Source organism: Paramormyrops kingsleyae, chromosome 5 (assembly GCF_048594095.1).
Source record: "Paramormyrops kingsleyae isolate MSU_618 chromosome 5, PKINGS_0.4, whole genome shotgun sequence".
Lineage (NCBI taxonomy): Eukaryota > Metazoa > Chordata > Actinopteri > Osteoglossiformes > Mormyridae > Paramormyrops > Paramormyrops kingsleyae.
In genome coordinates this window covers 14,887,643-14,910,393 of record NC_132801.1, presented here as the reverse complement: position 1 = coordinate 14,910,393, position 22,751 = coordinate 14,887,643, and the positions used below count along the sequence as shown (strand labels likewise).

Here is a 22,751-nt window from a genome sequence, read left to right as displayed (position 1 = left end):
GTGTCAAACTATTTTTATATTATGAACAAATAAAGGGAAACAATATCTGTGGTGACAGGCGTACCTGCAAACTGCCATCGCAGGAGGAGCAAGAGCTGGACAGGACAATGGGGCGGTTGTAGCTGGAGCGGAAAGAAGAGGTGGAGCTGCAGGAAACACACGCCACACTCACAGAGAGCATGTGACCCACCTCCACCACCACCTGTGAAGGGCGGTAGGGGACAAAAATCAACTCAATCAGAGTGGAGCAAAATGCAGGTTTTTTTATTAGAAAGAGGTGGCTTTAAAAGGAAATTAAATCATGGATGGAAATCATCAAAAGGTTAATATTTGAGAAAATGTGTTAACTGCTCCCCCGAATATCCAGACTAAAATTGCACGTGTTAAAAATTCTCAAAAGAAATGTCATCTGCAGTCAACAAAAGCATAGCAAAGTAAATTATGGTATTTAAGATATGGGTTGGTGTGCAAGATTTGTTTTCTACGTACAGATTGGCTTGTGGAGACAGATGGCCTCCCTTGTTTGTAGACGGTGAGGATGAAGAGGTACACTCTTTCAGGGTGCAGCATCTTGTGAGATACCAGGACAGTACTGCTGTTACTCTGGGTTATGTTTGTATGGCAGGGTGAGACTGCTGGAGTCTAGAAGAAAAGAAGAAAATTGACCGTGGGGAGGCCATCAAAGAATGACAAATGACAAAGCAAGACAGTTGTTCGATATGTTCTGGAATTCTCATTTTGTATTATAATTTTGGTGGTGTAAGCATGGGCTGGAATCTTACTTGAACAATGCAATCCCACTGGTACTGTAGAGGGTTGCCATCCTCAGTCTCGTAATCTGGATCACGTGACTCAGTTCCATCCAAAAGAAGATCTCTGTTGCTTGACCAAATCCTGTGCGACCCTCCCTTAATCAGTGGGATCAGTGGACTGTGAACCACAGTTACTTTGATGCTTTGCTGCTGCTGCAGAGATGTTCCCTGAAGAACAGCAGTGAATCTCAGGCAGTAGGTACCCACAGCCAGGGCATGCTTGGGGAGCTTTAGCAGTGGCATGGTCATGTCCACTGTAGCACTCAGGGGAACTATGTCCTCTTCCTGGCACAATGGAGCAAAGAAGGCTTCCCACAAATAGCTTGTCTTGTATGCAACACAACCCTGAAGGTCCACATTAGCCTCGAAGTAGCTTGGCCTAGATCTGAGGATTATGGATTGTTTCTGAATCAAAGATACACGAGGTAAGGCACACTCCAGATTTCTGGCTTCAATGGGCAATTGTGTCACTACTTGGCTGATATTATTTAACACTGTCAACTGCACAACATACCTACCAGGAAAGTAATATGTGTGACTAACTATATTGGAATCAGTGATTATTGTTGCCTCATCAGAGTCACCAAATTCCCACTTGAATCTTAGACTGCTGCCATTATTAGTTATTGCAGAAAACACAACTACTTGACTAACAAAAATTGTTGCTGCTTTGTAAACAATCCTAGCATACTGCACAGGCCACTCTATGCTTACCCATTCACTTAAAGACTGTGAACAGAAGCCATTACTAGCCACAACATTTACAGTCAGTGTTCCATGTCCAATAGGGGTATAGACGACTTTTGGCCCTATTGCCCATGAGGGTTGAAATCCAGCTAGACTGAAATTCCAGCTGTAAATCATCGGCATTCTATTGAGGACCTCTGCCTCGAAGCTGATCTCTTTAAGGGACTCCAGAACAGAATGGCAGCAGTTGACCAGTCTCAGTCCCAGAATCTTTTCTACAACTTGTACGTTCGCAGTTACAACTGAGCTGCTTACATTATTCTGAGCTCTAGCTGTGATGGTGTGGTTACCTACTGGAAGGGAAGATACTGCAAAATGCTTTTCAATCAGACTGACAGATACATTTCCATTATCAATGTCCATATAAACATGAACATCACTTCCTGTTAAGATGGTCGGAATGAAAACAATGGGGTCATCAGTGCAAACTATGTGGCTGCTTACTTTCAAATTCAGTCCCTGGATTGCATCCTGAACATTTACTTTATGGGTAACCGTTTGCCAGCTGATGTTATTTGAGACATTGAGTAGCACGTGATAAGCCCCTGCAACCGAAAAGGAATGTAGAACTGATTGTGTGCTGCCAAAACGTGTTGGTCCTTTGTTCTCTGAGAAACATTCCCATTCCCAGGTTAAATAGTTTCCTTTCTCAACCGACGCAAAGAAAAGCAACTCGGAGTTTGAAGAGACAAAGAAAGGATTCATTTTATCATTAATCTTAAAAATTACATTCTGAATTTCCTCCTGTACTATAAGCAACTTAGTGGCTTCACTGTAGCCAATCATATTGCTTACTGATGCTTTGACTACAATAGGACCCAATGTACTAAAAACTTGTAGAAGTGAGGGCCCAGCTGATGATAAGGGAGATATACTGGAGCCCACATACCAGAAAAACTGGAGGTTGGTTCCTTTTCTCACACTGACTGAGATCTCTACAGGCTTACCAAGTGCCACAATATCTCTTGTAGTGGAAATCTGGACTCCAGAAACACGCTCCTCTGCCCTGAGCAAAACACTGCTTTTGACTTTCCCTAGGCGGTTGGAGACTGTCACCTCCACAAAAACGTCTCCAGGAGCTTCTGTAACCAGCTGGAAATGTTCTCCATTTTGTGTCGACCTGTTTTTTCCATTCACTAAAACCATCCAGAAGTAAGTTAAGTTGGAGCCCCCTGTAACTGTTGCAGACAAAATGACATTTTCCTGTGTTGGTAAATACTTCATAGAAATAAGACTCGTGCTTGTAATCTGAACCCCTTGAATCCTTTTCAGAACTTCAATTGAAACTGCAGCCTCCTGTTTGCTGACATTATTTTCGGCAGTCACATAGATACGATAGAGACCCACTCGTGGAAATACATATGCAAAGCTGGGTGTTCCAGTCACAACTGGGACAGAAGCATCAATCGACCAGTTGAAAGTAACATGCTTAATGACGTTAGTTACTGCTGTTATTACAACCTCTTCCCCCACTTCTACAATTGCCTTTTTGATTTGCAGCATCAGGTTTGACAAAGGAATCATCACCATCACTTCTATATTTGCAGAGTGCTGGCTGACTCCATTTATCGCAGTAGCTGTAATTTTAAACCCACCTTCAAGTTTGAAGGTATGAGAAATATTTTGACCTTGTTTTTTAGGGGTCTCATCTCCCATGTCCCATAAAACAGAAAAATCAGTTCTAGGGAAAGTTTCCACCCAGAAGAGGTAAGACTTGTTGATCACCATTGTGCCACAATGACCTGAAGTTTTCACAGTTGCATTGACAATTGGTTTTATAACAGCAACAAATGCTTTAGCCGTTTTTCTGCTCACATTGTTTCTTGCTTCCACTGAAACCTGGTAGTGACCATCTTTTTTGAATATGAAACAGTGATTAGCATGTCCTTGGACATAATCATTACAGCAGGAGCTGTTCCACAGAAATTGATAACTGTGAAGTTCATCCAGTTTTGGTTGAACAAAAGCACTGAAACACACTTCCTCATTCACTGCAACTGCATCTTTTGAAGAATTTACAGTTATGGCAGCGATGAACTCCTCCATGCATATATTTTTAGAATAAAAGGTAGATCCCACAGAGCTAAATGCAGTCACGTTTGCTTCATAATTCCCTGGAAGTTCATAAATGTGTGAGGCTGTGGAAATCCCTTGGATAACTGACACAGGAGTTCCATCCCCAAAATTCCAATAGAACATCAATTTGGCAGCATTTCCTGTCACTAATGTTGTAAAATAGGTCAGGTGTCCACTTTCCGAGCATCCAGTTGGTAGAATTCCATTAATATTCAGCTTGTAGACTTCAATACTGATTGTTTTGGAAGCCTGACTCACTGCATTTCTCACAGTTACTCTCACTGTATAATTCCCAGGCAACCTATAGGTATAGGCCATGGAGTTGTTAGAGATGTTTTCAAGCAAAGACCCATCACCCATGTCAAACGTCCACAGGAGACTGGTGCCAGATGATACGCTGCCTTCTATTACACTGATGGAGCCAAATTCATCTGGAGCACTAGAGCTGAGCTGGATACCAGAAATGTTCTCAACTATTTCCAAAGCCAGCCAGGTTGTAAGTTCTGAAAGGCTGTTGTTGGCTTTGACTGTAACATTGTACATGCCTGCTGCTCTCAGTATATGGCTGATTTTGGATTCCACTCCCTTCACTTCATGGGTGCTGCTGCCAAAGTTCCACGTATACAGAATTCCATAAGAGGACGGCCAAGGCAAAGCTTCCAGATGAAATGTTTGGTTGACAAGAGGGACGGACGGGGTAGCCGAAATCACCAGTTTAGCCAATGGACTCCGCACTTTTACCAACACAGCCTTCTCTATCCTTTCATATTGGTTGAAGACTTTGACGTTCAATTTGTAGTCACCTTAATGGGGAAATAATATACACAATAATAAGTGGATTGTACAAAACATTCTCACTTAACAGAGTTCAAAAACTATGCAAAACAAAGTAACTTTTGCAGTGTAACTGCACTGAATAGCAAACACACTCCAATTCTCTAGCTCTACACATGCATTTATTATTTAAAAAGTATGTCAAACTCAGAACAAATGGTAAAACTTTGCTTCACCTGGTTGTTGGTAGCTGTGGCTGATGGTATCCTGCAGATATGTCTGTCTCACCCCAGGCTCCAGCTGAGTCCCTCTGGGCTCAGAAGAGGAAGGATAAGAATGATTCACAGCCGGGCTGTTATCACCAAAATCCCACCTGTACAAACAGCATATATGGTATTATTACCATTCCTATAAATAGCACGCATACTGTGTATGTGGCAGATGCTCCTTTTGTACATAAAACAAGAAACTGGAGGTGTTTTCCAAATGCTACACAATATACATGCCTGAAGTTTACAGCACCTCCTACACTGAGTATCAAAATTCATTTTAAATTAGCAATATCGTTTGCTATGGCTATTGCATCACCGGTGTCCAACTAACCAGAATGCAGCTCCAAGGCAGGTGTCCACCTTGACCCTGAAGGTAAAAAACTGGAAGGTACTGACTGGGATTACTTCTCTAATGGAGAAGAAGGTGGGATGAGTCATGAGGAACACATTTTCCACTGTAAGCATCACCTCCACGGACTGGGAGCTCACAGGATTTTCTGCGACCACCTGGTACATGGCAGTTAGGGGGTGTTGTATCAGTTATGATAGTTTAGTTATATACCAGCAATATACCATTTCACCATGTAATTTGTTTATTAATAGACTTCAGACCCCCTCGACCTTGCATTGGACAAGTGGGTATAGAAAATAGATTGATGGAATTTGTTTATTATCAAAAAAGACAAATTATGTTACTTTTAGCTTTGTTTTCTACCCCCCCCCCCCTACAACCCACCGTCAATTTGAATTATTAAGTTGCCCCCCCCTCGCTCCATATCAAAGCCTCTCCTATGCCGTTGCTAATACCAGTGAGTCAGTTGCCTCGGGTAATAAGTTTTATGATGAAAAACGGTATCGGGGTCTTACTGTGAGCTTGTACTGTGCTGGCTTTTTGAAGACAACACTGTAAGTCTGTCCTTCATAAGCAAATTGCATAAGGTCGTCAATGACCCAGGTATACTTTACTGCGGAGCCACTTTCCACCGTCGCGTTGAAAACCTGCAGCGGGAGGCCAAGGGAAATGCATGTCAACAATAATGCAAACCGGTACAAAAATGATCAAGAGTAGCTATGGATTGCTTAGGTACATTGCAACGAGTGTAGCTTTAAACACAGCTTTAGGACATATTGAGGGATGCAAAAGTGATGGATAAAGACAAAACTGTTACACTCCAGAGGGAGCTTGCTTTTATATCCGTTTATGCCCATAATCTCACTTTCAATAAAAGCTACATCCAGTGCTTTGGATAAAAATGTGTCATGAACAGCAACGACGGAAGAAGCTGAGGGCTGTACCTGTGGGGCTCCCACCAATAATCTCTGGTCCCCATGTGGCAAAATGGTGAGTCCTCTCACCCGCTGGTGAGCCTGCAGTCGCACAGACACACTCTGGGAGCTGATGCGGTTAGACGCACTGACGTTAAGCATGTGGGATCCTGGCTCAGACAGCGCCAGGTAAGCGTGCGAGAACCACGTGTCAGCACTGTCTTTTTCGCAGACGTGGTGTGACTCTGTTGGTCCAGGGGGGCAGGAGGGCAGGAAGGGAATCCCGGTTTGGGAAATAGGGGCTGACCAGGAGCTGGTGGCATTTGATCCTGACTGTATTTTGATGATGAACAGTGTTGGGGTGTTGACAGGGATATGGATTTGCCCCCCTTGGTCTGGGGTGGGGTAGACAAGGTGGATTCCCAAAACTGGAGTCAGCGTCGGACCTACACCACCGTATATCCTGTCATTCCCCAAGCTGCCTGTGGTCTCCATGTGGATGGGACTCTGGCCCGTGCTGTGCATTGTGGAGGTGGTGTAACCGCTGAAGGCATCAGCGTAGAGCAGACGCAGGTCACACACCACCTCGTCGACCCACTGCGCCCCAGGAGGCATGGCCAAGAGGCCGCCTGCTATCCAGCCGCCCCACTCAGGCCCTGCCAGTGAAACGTAGCTCTGACGCCACGGGGAACTGGAGCTCCTCAAACAGTGCAGGAAGCCCCCAGGTGGCGCTGTGTGTTGGACGGCCAGGATGTCATCTGGATACACGTTAATCTCCCGCTCTGGGAGCATCACCTGGAACAGCAGGGTGTAGAATATCATCAACATAATATTATATGTTAGGCAGGTGATAACAAACACTGTAACAATTACAAGATAACAACCATTCAAGCACATAATAATCAACTAAATTATATTAATTCTTGCAGCAGGAGCATTGTGAAGCCTACTTTACGGGGGCTTTAGTCCCCCTAAAATGTTTTTTAGTCTCCCCCCCCAAATAAATGTGTATTTATTGGCTTAAGTCATTAATAGCTTTTTATATTATATATGTTTGCCATCGTAGTAAAAACTCCCCATCTATTCATCTCTAACTACGCCCCCTGCCTGGTAGTATACTAGACACAGAAACAAGCCTTTATTGGTTTAAGTTCCCAGAAACATCACTGGAACTACCTTTTACTTTGCATATCAGGCTGTATAATGCTGTGCAAAATAGTTTTTTTTGTATCAATAAGTAATAATATGGAGGAATACTTCAGGACTCTTTAAATATATGCACTATAGAATAGGATCCAGTGTGTACTCACATTGACATGGACAAGCTCAGAACTAGGTGACAAGTCTAGAGGGAAGTCAGCCACCTGGTGGTAGAAAGGGGTAGTAGCAGAGAGGCGAGGAGGCATGGAGAAGCCCCTGCCCTGTGATGCAGAGTAATAAGGGCTGCAGGGGCTAGTGACAGGCACACAGCTGTCCAACAGGTGGCACCAGTGCTGCCCAATGGCACAGCCTCCGGTTGTGTTACACAGGGGCTCCTGGAAGCAGCAGCTAAATGGGTTGTGAAGGGAGGCACAACCTGCAGGAAGAAGTGGGGAAATGGGTGGGTTTAAATAGAGCTGGAAAGTGCTCTCAGCTGAAGATTAGACTTCTCAAGGAAACATATTAGTCTAGAGTCAAGACATGGGTTCATTACTGTTAAATAAACTTCTAAAACAAAGATTGCAAGATGAAATCCCAGCAGCCTAATAGATAGCGTAGATATATAATCAGAATTGTATCTGGGCAATAGCACTGCTTATACATGCACTAGGTATTAATTAGATAACATTTCCATGATAATGAAATCAGTTCTTAAAAATCCCTGCCTCTAGTCCCACATCATAAAACATTCATCAGATAACCCACAGTGAGACGAGAATCATGCTTTGTGACACCAACAGCTGCAGCGCTTTAGCCTACCGGGAGGTACAAGGTGCTGGCTGGGACTGCAGTAGGGCCGGAAGATCTGTACTTTGGCATAGGTGTGGCGCTCACTCGGCTGCACAACCATTTCCACAGACAGCACTTGGCCAGCATGGCTGAACCAGAGCCCAGGGAATAGCATCATCTGGGAAGAACACAATAATGGTTGCAAGAAGGATTAAAAAGATGCATTTAAAACACAAATCACAATAACTTCCCTATATGTAAAAATGACTATATTTTTTGGAAGTTCTGGAAAAAAAAACAAGCAACACTTCCTTGGCAGAGGATGGGTTTGACCCATTGATTTGTGGGTTATGGGCCAAACATGCTTCTACCATACCAGATATACCATAATCAGTTGGAGCTGAACCTTCATGGGGATATAGCAGTGGATTTGCAGCCCACCGCCTCAAACACTCAGCCAGTAAAACAAGAGAATATTTCACTGAGATAAATTAATTGAACTCCGTAACAGAGGATGCTTTCAATCGATTGACCACAGGATTAGGAGCCCAACACACATCTGCAGCACCACTCTACAATAACACTTTACAATAGTAAATTAAATTTTGATGAAGAATGAAACTCCTCAGCAGAAGACAGATTGGATTCATTAAGCATTGTCTTACAGACCCAGCACACTTCCACTGCACCACTCTACTCCCCCAAAAGACTGACCTACCGTAGTCAGTAGTATCTGAAACTAAGTGGGGAAATGACAGCAAATTTTACAGTGCTTCCATTAAAACTTCAGACAGATGCTAAAATTGTTCAGGAAAATTTAATCAAACTCCTAAGCAGAGGATGGTTTCAAACCAAAGACTCAGCCATACCATAGTAAGTAGCAGTTGAACCTACATGGAGAAACGGTGGCCATTGACAGTAGGATCTGAACCGATGCAAGGATAGACCAGGTGCAGTAGCCAATTGCCTTAAACACTGAGTTATCAGACCAATATATTTTATTACCATAATTGAATCAAATGCCTTAGCAGAGAATGGTTTCGACCCATCGATCTCTGGGTTATGGGCCCAGCACGCATCCGCTGCGCCACTACGCTACCCTACGATCTCTCGCTTATGGGCCCAGCACGTATCTACTGCACCCCTCTACTAAACAAGGAACGGAGTTTACCATTGACAGTAGGATCTGAACCGATGCAAGGATAGACCAGGCGCAGTAGCCCATTGCCTTAAACGCTGAGTCATCAGACCAATATATTTTAACAACATAATTGAATCAAAAGACTTAGCAGAGAATGGTTTCGATCTATCGACCTCTGGGTTACGGGCCCAGCACGCTTCCGCTGCGCCACTCTGCTACCCTATGACCTCTGGCTTATGGGCCCAGCACGAATCTACTACACCCCTCTACTAAACAAGGAAAAGAGCCTACCATTGACAGTAGGATCTGAACCGATGCAAGGATAGACCAGGCGCAGTAGCCCATTGCCTTAAACACTGAATCATCAGACCAATATATTTTAATAACATAATTGAGTCAAAAGACTTAGCAGAGAATGGTTTTGATCCATCGACCTCTGGGTTACGGGCCCAGCACGCTTCCGCTGCGCCACTCTGCTACCCTACGATCTCTCGCTTATGGGCCCAGCACGTATCTACTGCACCCCTCTACTAAACAAGGAACGGAGTTTACCATTGACAGTAGGATCTGAACCGATGCAAGGATAGACCAGGCGCAGTAGCCCATTGCCTTAAACGCTGAGTCATCAGACCAATATATTTTAATAACATAATTGAATCAAAAGACTTAGCAGAGAATGGTTTCGATCCATCGACCTCTGGGTTATGGGCCCAGCACGCTTCCGCTGCGCCACTCTGCTACCCTATGACCTCTGGGTTATGGGCCCAGCACGCTTCCGCTGCACCACTCTGCTACCCTACGATCGCTGGCTTATGGGCCCAGCACGAATCTACTGCACCCCTCTACTAAACAAGGAAAAGAGCCTACCATTGACAGTAGGATCTGAACCGATGCAAGGATAGACCAGGCGCAGTAGCCCATTGCCTTAAACACTGAGTCATCAGACCAATATATTTTAATAACATAATTGAATCAAAAGACTTAGCAGAGAATGGTTTCGATCCATCAACCTCTAGGTTATGGGCCCAGCACGCTTCCAATGTGCCACTCTGCTACCCTACGATCCTGGGTTTATGGGCCCAGCACGAATCTACTGCACCCCTCTACTAAACAAGGAACAGAGCCTACCATTGACAGTAGGATATGAACCGATGCAAGGAATGACCAGGCGCAGTAGCCATTGCCTTAAACACTTAGTCATCAGACCAATATATTTTAAAAACATAATTGAATCAAAAGACATAGTAGAGAACGGTTTCGATCCATCGACCTCTGGGTTATGGGCCCAGCACGCATCCGCTGCGCCACTCTGCTAACCTACGATCTCTGGTTTATGGGCCCAGCACGTATCTACTGCACCCCTCTACTAAACAAGGAAAAGAGCCCACCATTGACAGTAGGATCTGAACCGATGCAAGGATAGACCAGGCGCAGTAGCCCATTGCCTTAAACACTGAGTCATCAGACCAATATATTTTAATAACATAATTGAATCAAAAGACTTAGCAGAGAATGATTTCGATCCATTGACCTCTGGGTTAAGGGCCCAGCACGCTTCCGCTGCACCACTCTGCTACCCTACGATCGCTGGCTTATGGGCCCAGCACAAATCTACTGCACCCCTCTACTAAACAAGGAAAAGAGCCTACCATTGACAGTAGGATCTGAACCGATGCAAGGATACATCAGGCGCAGTAGCCCATTGCCTTAAACACAGAGTCATCAGACCAATATATTTTAATAACATAATTGAATCAAAAGACTTAGCAGAGAATGGTTTCGATCCATCGACCTCTGGGTTATGGGCCCAGCACGCTTCCGCTGCGCCAGTCTGCTACCCTATGATCTCTGGCTTATGGGCCCAGCACGTATCTACTGCACCCCTCTACTAAACAAGGAACGGAGTTTACCATTGACAGTAGGATCTGAACCGATGCAAGGATAGACCAGGCGCAGTAGCCCATTGCCTTAAACACTGAGTCATCAGACCAATAAATTTTAATAACATAATTGAATCAAAAGACTTAGCAGAGAATGGTTTCGATCCATCGACCTCTGGGTTATGGGCACAGCACGCTTCCGCTGCGCCACTCTGCTACCCTACGATCTCTCGCTTATGGGCCCAGCACGTATCTACTGCACCCCTCTACTAAACAAGGAAAAGAGCCTACCATTGACAGTAGGATCTGAACCGATGCAAGGATACACCAGGCGCAGTAGCCCATTGCCTTAAACACTGAGTCATCAGCACAATATATTTTAATAACATAATTGAATCAAAAGACATAGCAGAGAACGGTTTCGATCCATCGACCTCTGGGTTATGGGCCCAGCACTCTTCCGCTACGCCACTCTGCTACCCTAAGGTCTCTGGTTTATGGGCCCAGCACGTATCTACTGCACCCCTCTACTAAACAAGGAAAAGAGCCTACCATTGACAGTAGGATCTGAACCGATGCAAGGATAGACCAGGCGCAGTAGCCCATTGCCTTAAACACTGAGTCATCAGACCAATATATTTTAATAACATAATTGAATCAAAAGACTTAGCAGAGAATGGTTTCGATCCATCGACCTCTGGGTTATGGGCCCAGTACGCTTCCGCTGCGCCACTCTGCTACCCTAGGATCTCTGGCTCATGGGCCCAGCACGTATCTACTGCACCACTCTACTAAACAAGGAAAAGAGCCTACCATTGACAGTAGGATCTGAACCGATGCAAGGATAGACCAGGCGCAGTAGCCCATTGCCTTAAACACTGAGTCATAAGACCAATATATTTTAATAACATAATTGAATCAAAAGACTTAGCAGAGAATGGTTTCGATCCATCAACCTCTGGGTTATGGGCCCAGCACGCTTCCGCTGCGCCACTCTGCTACCCTAGGATCTCTGGCTTATGGGCCCAGCACGTATCTACTGCACCACTCTACTAAAAAAGGAAAAGAGCCTACCATTGACAGTAGGATCTGAACCGATGCAAGGATAGACCAGGTGCAGTAGCCCATTGCCTTAAACACTGAGTCATCAGCACAATATATTTTAAAAACATAATTGAATCAAAAGACATAGCAGAGAACGGTTTCGATCCATCGACCTCTGGGTTATGGGCCCAGCACGCTTCCGCTGCGCCACTCTGCTACCCTAGGATCTCTGGCTTATGGGCCCAGCACGTATCTACTGCACCACTCTACTAAACAAGGAAAAGAGCCTACCATTGACAGTAGGATCTGAACCGATGCAAGGATAGACCAGGTGCAGTAGCCCATTGCCTTAAACACTGAGTCATCAGCACAATATATTTTAAAAACATAATTGAATCAAAAGACATAGCAGAGAACGGTTTCGATCCATCGACCTCTGGGTTATGGGCCCAGCACGCTTCCGCTGCGCCACTCTGCTACCCTAGGATCTCTGGCTTATGGGCCCAGCACGTATCTACTGCACCACTCTACTAAACAAGGAAAAGAGCCTACCATTGACAGTAGGATCTGAACCGATGCAAGGATAGACCAGGTGCAGTAGCCCATTGCCTTAAACACTGAGTCATCAGCACAATATATTTTAAAAACATAATTGAATCAAAAGACATAGCAGAGAACGGTTTCGATCCATCGACCTCTGGGTTATGAGCCCAGCACGCTTACGCTGCGCCACTCTGCTACCCTAAGATCTCTGGTTTATGGGCCCAGCACGTATCTACTGCACCCCTCTACTAAACAAGGAAAAGAGCCTACCATTGACAGTAGGATCTGAACCGATGCAAGGATAGACCAGGCGCAGTAGCCCATTGCCTTAAACACTGAGTCATCAGACCAATATATTTTAATAACATAATTGAATCAAAAGACTTAGCAGAGAATGGTTTCGATCCATCGACCTCTGGGTTATGGGCCCAGCACGCTTCCGCTGCGCCACTCTGCTACCCTACGATCTCTGGCTTATAGGCCCAGGACGTATCTACTGCACCCCTCTACTAAACAAGGAAAAGAGCCTACCATTGACAGTAGGATCTGAACCGATGCAAGGATAGACCAGGCGCAGTAGCCCATTGCCTTAAACGCTGAGTCATCAGACCAATATATTTTAATAACATAATTGAATCAAAAGACTTAGCAGAGAATGGTTTCGATCCATCGACCTCTGGGTTATGGGCCCAGCACGCTTCCGCTGCGCCACTCTGCTACCCTACGACCCCGGGCTTATGGGCCCAGCACGAATCTACTGCACCCCTCTACTAAACAAGGAAAAGAGCCTGCCATTGACAGTAGGATCTGAACCGATGCAAGGATAGACCAGGCGCAGTAGCCCATTGCCTTAAACACTGAGTCATCAGACCAATATATTTTAATAACATAATTGAATCAAAAGACTTAGCAGAGAATGGTTTCGATCCATCGACCTCTGGGTTATGGGCCCAGCACGCTTCCGCTGCGCCACTCTGCTACCCTAGGATCGTTGGCTCATGGGCCCAGCACGTATCTACTGCACCCCTCTACTAAACAAGGAAAAGAGCCTACCATTGACAGTAGGATCTGAACCGATGCAAGGATAGACCAGGTGCAGTAGCCCATTGCCTTAAACACTGAGTCATCAGCACAATATATTTTAAAAACATTATTGAATCAAAAGACATAGCAGAGAACGGTTTCGATCCATCGACCTCTGGGTTATGGGCCCAGCACGCTTCCGCTGCGCCAGTCTGCTACCCTATGATCTCTGGCATATGGGCCCAGCACGTATCTACTGCACCCCTCTACTAAACAAGGAACGGAGTTTACCATTGACAGTAGGATCTGAACCGATGCAAGGATAGACCAGGTGCAGTAGCCCATTGCCTTAAACACTGAGTCATCAGCACAATATATTTTAAAAACATAATTGAATCAAAAGACTTAGCAGAGAATGGTTTCGATCCATCGACCTCTGGGTTATGGGCCCAGCACGCTTCCGCTGCGCCACTCTGCTACCCTACGATCCTGGGTTTATGGGCCCAGCACGAATCTACTGCACCCCTCTACTAAACAAGGAACAGAGCCTACCATTGACAGTAGGATCTGAACCGATGCAAGGATAGACCAGGCGCAGTAGCCCATTGCCTTAAACACTGAGTCATCAGACCAATAAATTTTAATAACATAATTGAATCAAAAGACATAGCAGAGAATGGTTTCGATCCATCGACCTCTGGGTTATGGGCCCAGCACGCTTCCGCTGCGCCACTCTGCTACCCTACGATCTCTGGTTTATGGGCCCAGCACGTATCTACTGCACCCCTCTACTAAACAAGGAAAAGAGCCTACCATTGACAGTAGGATCTGAACCGATGCAAGGATAGACCAGGCGCAGTAGCCCATTGCCTTAAACACTGAGTCATCAGACCAATATATTTTAATAACATAATTGAATCAAAAGACTTAGCAGATAATGGTTTCGATCCATCGACCTCTGGGTTATGGGCCTAGCACACTTCCGCTGCGCCACTCTGCTACCCTAGGATCTCTGGCTCATGGGCCCAGCACGTATCTACTTCACCCCTCTACTAAACAAGGAAAAGAGCCTACCATTGACAGTAGGATCTGAACCGATGCAAGGATAGACCAGGCGCAGTAGCCCATTGCCTTAAACACTGAGTCATCAGACCAATATATTTTAATAACATAATTGAATCAAAAGACTTAGCAGAGAATGGTTTCGATCCATCGACCTCTGGGTTATGGGCCCAGCACGCTTCCACTGCGCCACTCTGCTACCCTATGACCCCGGGCTTATGGGCCCAGCACGAATCTACTGCACCCCTCTACTAAACAAGGAACAGAGCCTACCATTGACAGTAGGATCTGAACCGATGCAAGGATAGACCAGGCGCAGTAGCCCATTGCCTTAAACACTGAGTCATCAGACCAATAAATTTTAATAACATAATTGAATCAGAAGACTTAGCAGAGAATGGTTTCGATCCATCAACCTCTGGGTTATGGGCCCAGCATGCTTCCGCTGCGGCACTCTGCTACCCTATGATCTCTGGCTTATGGGCCCAGCACGAATCTACTGCACCCCTCTACTAAACAAGGAAAAGAGCCTACCATTGACAGTAGGATCTGAACCGATGCAAGGATAGACCAGGCGCAGTAGCCCATTGCCTTAAACACTGAGTCATCAGACCAATATATTTTAATAACATAATTGAATCAAAAGACTTAGCAGAGAATGGTTTCGATCCATCGACCTCTGGGTTATGGGCCCAGCACGCTTCCGCTGCGCCACTCTGCTACCCTACGATCCCGGGTTTATGGGCCCAGCACGAATCTACTGCACCCCTCTACTAAACAAGGAACAGAGCCTACCATTGACAGTAGGATCTGAACCGATGCAAGGATAGACCAGGTGCAGTAGCCCATTGCCTTAAACACTGAGTCATCAGACCAATAAATTTTAATAATATAATTGAATCAGAAGACTTAGCAGAGAATGGTTTCGATCCATCGACCTCTGGGTTATGGGCCCAGCACGCTTCGGCTGCGCCACGCTGCTACCCTAGGATCTCTGGCTCATGGGCCCAGCACGAATCTACTGCACCCCTCTACTAAACAAGGAAAAGAGCCTACCATTGACAGTAGGATCTGAACCGATGCAAGGATAGACCAGGCGCAGTAGCCCATTGCCTTAAACACTGAGTCATAAGACCAATATATTTTAATAACATAATTGAATCAAAAGACTTAGCAGAGAATGGTTTCGATCCATCGACCTCTGGGTTATGGGCCCAGCACGCTTCCGCTGCGCCACTCTGCTACCCTACGATCCTGGGTTTATGGGCCCAGCACGAATCTACTGCACCCCTCTACTAAACAAGGAACAGAGCCTACCATTGACAGTAGGATCTGAACCGATGCAAGGATAGACCAGGCGCAGTAGCCCATTGCCTTAAACACTGAGTCATCAGACCAATAAATTTTAATAACATAATTGAATCAAAAGACATAGCAGAGAATGGTTTCGATCCATCGACCTCTGGGTTATGGGCCCAGCATGCTTCCGCTGCGCCACTCTGCTACCCTATGATCTCTGGCTTATGGGCCCAGCACGAATCTACTGCACCCCTCTACTAAACAAGGAAAAGAGCCTACCATTGACAGTAGGATCTGAACCGATGCAAGGATAGACCAGGCGCAGTAGCCCATTGCCTTAAACACTGAGTCATCAGACCAATATATTTTAATAACATAATTGAATCAAAAGACTTAGCAGAGAATGGTTTCGATCCATCGACCTCTGGGTTATGGGCCCAGCACGCTTCCGCTGCGCCACTCTGCTACCCTAGGATCTCTGGCTCATGGGCCCAGCACGTATCTACTGCACCCCTCTACTAAACAAGGAAAAGAGCCTACCATTGACAGTAGGATCTGAACCGATGCAAGGATAGACCAGGCGCAGTAGCCCATTGCCTTAAACGCTGAGTCATCAGACCAATATATTTTAATAACATAATTGAATCAAAAGACTTAGCAGATAATGGTTTCGATCCATCGACCTCTGGGTTATGGGCCTAGCACACTTCCGCTGCGCCACTCTGCTACCCTAGGATCTCTGGCTCATGGGCCCAGCACGTATCTACTGCACCCCTCTACTAAACAAGGAAAAGAGCCTACCATTGACAGTAGGATCTGAACCGATGCAAGGATAGACCAGGCGCAGTAGCCCATTGCCTTAAACACTGAGTCATCAGACCAATATATTTTAATAACATAATTGAATCAAAAGACTTAGCAGAGAATGGTTTCGATCCATCGACCTCTGGGTTATGGGCCCAGCACGCTTCCGCTGCGCCACTCTGCTACCCTACGACCCCGGGCTTATGGGCCCAGCACGAATCTACTGCACCCCTCTACTAAACAAGGAACAGAGCCTACCATTGACAGTAGGATCTGAACCGATGCAAGGATAGACCAGGCGCAGTAGCCCATTGCCTTAAACACTGAGTCATCAGACCAATAAATTTTAATAACATAATTGAATCAGAAGACTTAGCAGAGAATGGTTTCGATCCATCGACCTCTGGGTTATGGGCCCAGCATGCTTCCGCTGCGCCACTCTGCTACCCTATGATCTCTGGCTTATGGGCCCAGCACGAATCTACTGCACCCCTCTACTAAACAAGGAAAAGAGCCTACCATTGACAGTAGGATCTGAACCGATGCAAGGATAGACCAGGCACAGTAGCCCATTGCCTTAAACACTGAGTCATCAGACGAATATATTTTAATAACATAATTGAATCAAAAGACTTAGCAGAGAATGGTTTCGATCCATCGACCTCTGGGTTATGGGCCCAGCACGCTTCCGCTGCGCCACTCTGCTACCCTACGATCCCGGGTTTATGGGCCCAGCACGAATCTACTGCACCCCTCTACTAAACAAGGAACAGAGCATACCATTGACAGTAGGATCTGAACCGATGCAAGGATAGACCAGGTGCAGTAGCCCATTGCCTTAAACACTGAGTCATCAGACCAATAAATTTTAATAATATAATTGAATCAGAAGACTTAGCAGAGAATGGTTTCGATCCATCGACCTCTGGGTTATGGGCCCAGCACGCTTCGGCTGCGCCACTCTGCTACCCTAGGATCTCTGGCTCATGGGCCCAGCACGTATCTACTGCACCCCTCTACTAAACAGGGAAAAGAGCCTACCATTGACAGTAGGATCTGAACCGATGCAAGGATAGACCAGGCGCAGTAGCCCATTGCCTTAAACACTGAGTCATAAGACCAATATATTTTAATAACATAATTGAATCAAAAGACTTAGCAGAGAATGGTTTCGATCCATCGACCTCTGGGTTATGGGCCCAGCACGCTTCCGCTGCGCCACTCTGCTACCCTACGATCCTGGGTTTATGGGCCCAGCACGAATCTACTGCACCCCTCTACTAAACAAGGAACAGAGCCTACCATTGACAGTAGGATCTGAACCGATGCAAGGATAGACCAGGCGCAGTAGCCCATTGCCTTAAACACTGAGTCATCAGACCAATAAATTTTAATAACATAATTGAATCAAAAGACATAGCAGAGAATGGTTTCGATCCATCGACCTCTGGGTTATGGGCCCAGCACGCTTCCGCTGCGCCACTCTGCTACCCTACGATCTCTGGTTTATGGGCCCAGCACGTATCTACTGCACCCCTCTACTAAACAAGGAAAAGAGCCTACCATTGACAGTAGGATCTGAACCGATGCAAGGATAGACCAGGCGCAGTAGCCCATTGCCTTAAACACTGAGTCATCAGACCAATATATTTTAATAACATAATTGAATCAAAAGACTTAGCAGATAATGGTTTCGATCCATCGACCTCTGGGTTATGGGCCTAGCACACTTCCGCTGCGCCACTCTGCTACCCTAGGATCTCTGGCTCATGGGCCCAGCACGTATCTACTGCACCCCTCTACTAAACAAGGAAAAGAGCCTACCATTGACAGTAGGATCTGAACCGATGCAAGGATAGACCAGGCGCAGTAGCCCATTGCCTTAAACACTGAGTCATCAGACCAATATATTTTAATAACATAATTGAATCAAAAGACTTAGCAGAGAATGGTTTCGATCCATCGACCTCTGGGTTATGGGCCCAGCACGCTTCCACTGCGCCACTCTGCTACCCTATGACCCCGGGCTTATGGGCCCAGCACGAATCTACTGCACCCCTCTACTAAACAAGGAACAGAGCCTACCATTGACAGTAGGATCTGAACCGATGCAAGGATAGACCAGGCGCAGTAGCCCATTGCCTTAAACACTGAGTCATCAGACCAATAAATTTTAATAACATAATTGAATCAGAAGACTTAGCAGAGAATGGTTTCGATCCATCAACCTCTGGGTTATGGGCCCAGCATGCTTCCGCTGCGGCACTCTGCTACCCTATGATCTCTGGCTTATGGGCCCAGCACGAATCTACTGCACCCCTCTACTAAACAAGGAAAAGAGCCTACCATTGACAGTAGGATCTGAACCGATGCAAGGATAGACCAGGCGCAGTAGCCCATTGCCTTAAACACTGAGTCATCAGACCAATATATTTTAATAACATAATTGAATCAAAAGACTTAGCAGAGAATGGTTTCGATCCATCGACCTCTGGGTTATGGGCCCAGCACGCTTCCGCTGCGCCACTCTGCTACCCTACGATCCCGGGTTTATGGGCCCAGCACGAATCTACTGCACCCCTCTACTAAACAAGGAACAGAGCCTACCATTGACAGTAGGATCTGAACCGATGCAAGGATAGACCAGGTGCAGTAGCCCATTGCCTTAAACACTGAGTCATCAGACCAATAAATTTTAATAATATAATTGAATCAGAAGACTTAGCAGAGAATGGTTTCGATCCATCGACCTCTGGGTTATGGGCCCAGCACGCTTCGGCTGCGCCACTCTGCTACCCTAGGATCTCTGGCTCATGGGCCCAGCACGAATCTACTGCACCCCTCTACTAAACAAGGAAAAGAGCCTACCATTGACAGTAGGATCTGAACCGATGCAAGGATAGACCAGGCGCAGTAGCCCATTGCCTTAAACACTGAGTCATAAGACCAATATATTTTAATAACATAATTGAATCAAAAGACTTAGCAGAGAATGGTTTCGATCCATCGACCTCTGGGTTATGGGCCCAGCACGCTTCCGCTGCGCCACTCTGCTACCCTACGATCCTGGGTTTATGGGCCCAGCACGAATCTACTGCACCCCTCTACTAAACAAGGAACAGAGCCTACCATTGACAGTAGGATCTGAACCGATGCAAGGATAGACCAGGCGCAGTAGCCCATTGCCTTAAACACTGAGTCATCAGACCAATAAATTTTAATAACATAATTGAATCAAAAGACATAGCAGAGAATGGTTTCGATCCATCGACCTCTGGGTTATGGGCCCAGCATGCTTCCGCTGCGCCACTCTGCTACCCTATGATCTCTGGCTTATGGGCCCAGCACGAATCTACTGCACCCCTCTACTAAACAAGGAAAAGAGCCTACCATTGACAGTAGGATCTGAACCGATGCAAGGATAGACCAGGCGCAGTAGCCCATTGCCTTAAACACTGAGTCATCAGACCAATATATTTTAATAACATAATTGAATCAAAAGACTTAGCAGAGAATGGTTTCGATCCATCGACCTCTGGGTTATGGGCCCAGCACGCTTCCGCTGCGCCACTCTGCTACCCTAGGATCTCTGGCTCATGGGCCCAGCACGTATCTACTGCACCCCTCTACTAAACAAGGAAAAGAGCCTACCATTGACAGTAGGATCTGAACCGATGCAAGGATAGACCAGGCGCAGTAGCCCATTGCCTTAAACGCTGAGTCATCAGACCAATATATTTTAATAACATAATTGAATCAAAAGACTTAGCAGATAATGGTTTCGATCCATCGACCTCTGGGTTATGGGCCTAGCACACTTCCGCTGCGCCACTCTGCTACCCTAGGATCTCTGGCTCATGGGCCCAGCACGTATCTACTGCACCCCTCTACTAAACAAGGAAAAGAGCCTACCATTGACAGTAGGATCTGAACCGATGCAAGGATAGACCAGGCGCAGTAGCCCATTGCCTTAAACACTGAGTCATCAGACCAATATATTTTAATAACATAATTGAATCAAAAGACTTAGCAGAGAATGGTTTCGATCCATCGACCTCTGGGTTATGGGCCCAGCACGCTTCCGCTGCGCCACTCTGCTACCCTACGACCCCGGGCTTATGGGCCCAGCACGAATCTACTGCACCCCTCTACTAAACAAGGAACAGAGCCTACCATTGACAGTAGGATCTGAACCGATGCAAGGATAGACCAGGCGCAGTAGCCCATTGCCTTAAACACTGAGTCATCAGACCAATAAATTTTAATAACATAATTGAATCAGAAGACTTAGCAGAGAATGGTTTCGATCCATCGACCTCTGGGTTATGGGCCCAGCATGCTTCCGCTGCGCCACTCTGCTACCCTATGATCTCTGGCTTATGGGCCCAGCACGAATCTACTGCACCCCTCTACTAAACAAGGAAAAGAGCCTACCATTGACAGTAGGATCTGAACCGATGCAAGGATAGACCAGGCACAGTAGCCCATTGCCTTAAACACTGAGTCATCAGACCAATATATTTTAATAACATAATTGAATCAAAAGACTTAGCAGAGAATGGTTTCGATCCATCGACCTCTGGGTTATGGGCCCAGCACGCTTCCGCTGCGCCACTCTGCTACCCTACGATCCCGGGTTTATGGGCCCAGCACGAATCTACTGCACCCCTCTACTAAACAAGGAACAGAGCATACCATTGACAGTAGGATCTGAACCGATGCAAGGATAGACCAGGTGCAGTAGCCCATTGCCTTAAACACTGAGTCATCAGACCAATAAATTTTAATAATATAATTGAATCAGAAGACTTAGCAGAGAATGGTTTCGATCCATCGACCTCTGGGTTATGGGACCAGCACGCTTCGGCTGCGCCACTCTGCTACCCTAGGATCTCTGGCTCATGGGCCCAGCACGAATCTACTGCACCCCTCTACTAAACAAGGAAAAGAGCCTACCATTGACAGTAGGATCTGAACCGATGCAAGGATAGACCAGGCGCAGTAGCCCATTGCCTTAAACACTGAGTCATCAGACCAATAAATTTTAATAACATAATTGAATCAAAAGACATAGCAGAGAATGGTTTCGATCCATCGACCTCTGGGTTATGGGCCCAGCACACTTCCGCAGCGCCACTCTGCTACGTTAGGATCTCTGGCTTATGGGCCCAGCACGTATGTACTGCACCCCTCTACTAAACAAGGAAAAGAGCCTACCATTGACAGTAGGATCTGAACCGATGCAAGGATAGACCAGGCGCAGTAGCCCATTGCCTTAAACACTGAGTCATCAGACCAATATATTTTAATAACATAATTGAATCAAAAGACTTAGCAGAGAATGGTTTCGATCCATCGACCTCTGGGTTATGGGCCCAGCACGCTTCCGCTGCGCCACTCTGCTACCCTACGATCCCGGGTTTATGGGCCCAGCACGAATCTACTGCACCCCTCTACTAAACAAGGAACAGAGCTTACCATTGACAGTAGGATCTGAACCGATGCAAGGATAGACCAGGCGCAGTAGCCCATTGCCTTAAACACTGAGTCATCAGACCAATATATTTTAATAACATAATTGAATCAAAAGACTTAGCAGAGAATGGTTTCGATCCATCGACCTCTGGGTTATGGGCCCAGCACGCTTCCGCTGCGCCACTCTGCTACCCTACGACCCCGGGCTTATGGGCCCAGCACGAATCTACTGCACCCCTCTACTAAACAAGGAACAGAGCCTACCATTGACAGTAGGATCTGAACCGATGCAAGGATAGACCAGGCGCAGTAGCCCATTGCCTTAAACACTGAGTCATCAGACCAATAAATTTTAATAACATAATTGAATCAGAAGACTAAGCAGAGAATGGTTTCGATCCATCGACCTCTGGGTTATGGGCCCAGCACGCTTCCGCTGCGCCACTCTACGATCTCTGGTTTATGGGCCCAGCACGTATCTACTGCACCCCTCAACTAAACAAGGAAAAGAGCCTACCATTGACAGTAGTATCTGAACCGATGCAAGGATAGACCAGGCGCAGTAGCCCATTGCCTTAAACACTGAGTCATCAGACCAATATAT

General features: G+C 46.1%; 1 protein-coding gene and 1 non-coding gene across 6 annotated transcripts in view; both read right to left on the bottom strand.

Moving 5' to 3' along the window:
- The window catches only part of pkd1b (polycystic kidney disease 1b), a 64,594-nt gene that overhangs the window by 16,459 nt on the left and 25,384 nt on the right, over window positions 1-22,751 (bottom strand). For 3 of the 5 annotated variants that reach the window (XM_072712205.1, XM_072712208.1, XM_072712204.1), the window contains exons 5-13: window positions 7,907-8,054; window positions 7,258-7,523; window positions 5,978-6,742; window positions 5,549-5,680; window positions 5,013-5,188; window positions 4,646-4,782; window positions 783-4,438; window positions 490-642; window positions 65-202 (exon numbers count right to left, since the gene is read on the bottom strand). In XM_072712205.1, coding sequence (XP_072568306.1) covers window positions 65-202; window positions 490-642; window positions 783-4,438; window positions 4,646-4,782; window positions 5,013-5,188; window positions 5,549-5,680; window positions 5,978-6,742; window positions 7,258-7,523; window positions 7,907-8,054 — 5,571 coding nt within the window. Of the gene's footprint in view, window positions 1-64; window positions 203-489; window positions 643-782; window positions 4,439-4,645; window positions 4,783-5,012; window positions 5,189-5,548; window positions 5,681-5,977; window positions 6,743-7,257; window positions 7,524-7,906; window positions 8,055-22,751 lie in introns of those variants that run through there. The other 2 variants (XM_072712207.1, XM_072712206.1) reach the window with 2 other exon arrangements.
- On the bottom strand, window positions 9,424-9,495 carry trnat-cgu (transfer RNA threonine (anticodon CGU)). The gene has a single exon. It is a non-coding gene; the product is annotated as a tRNA-Thr (tRNA).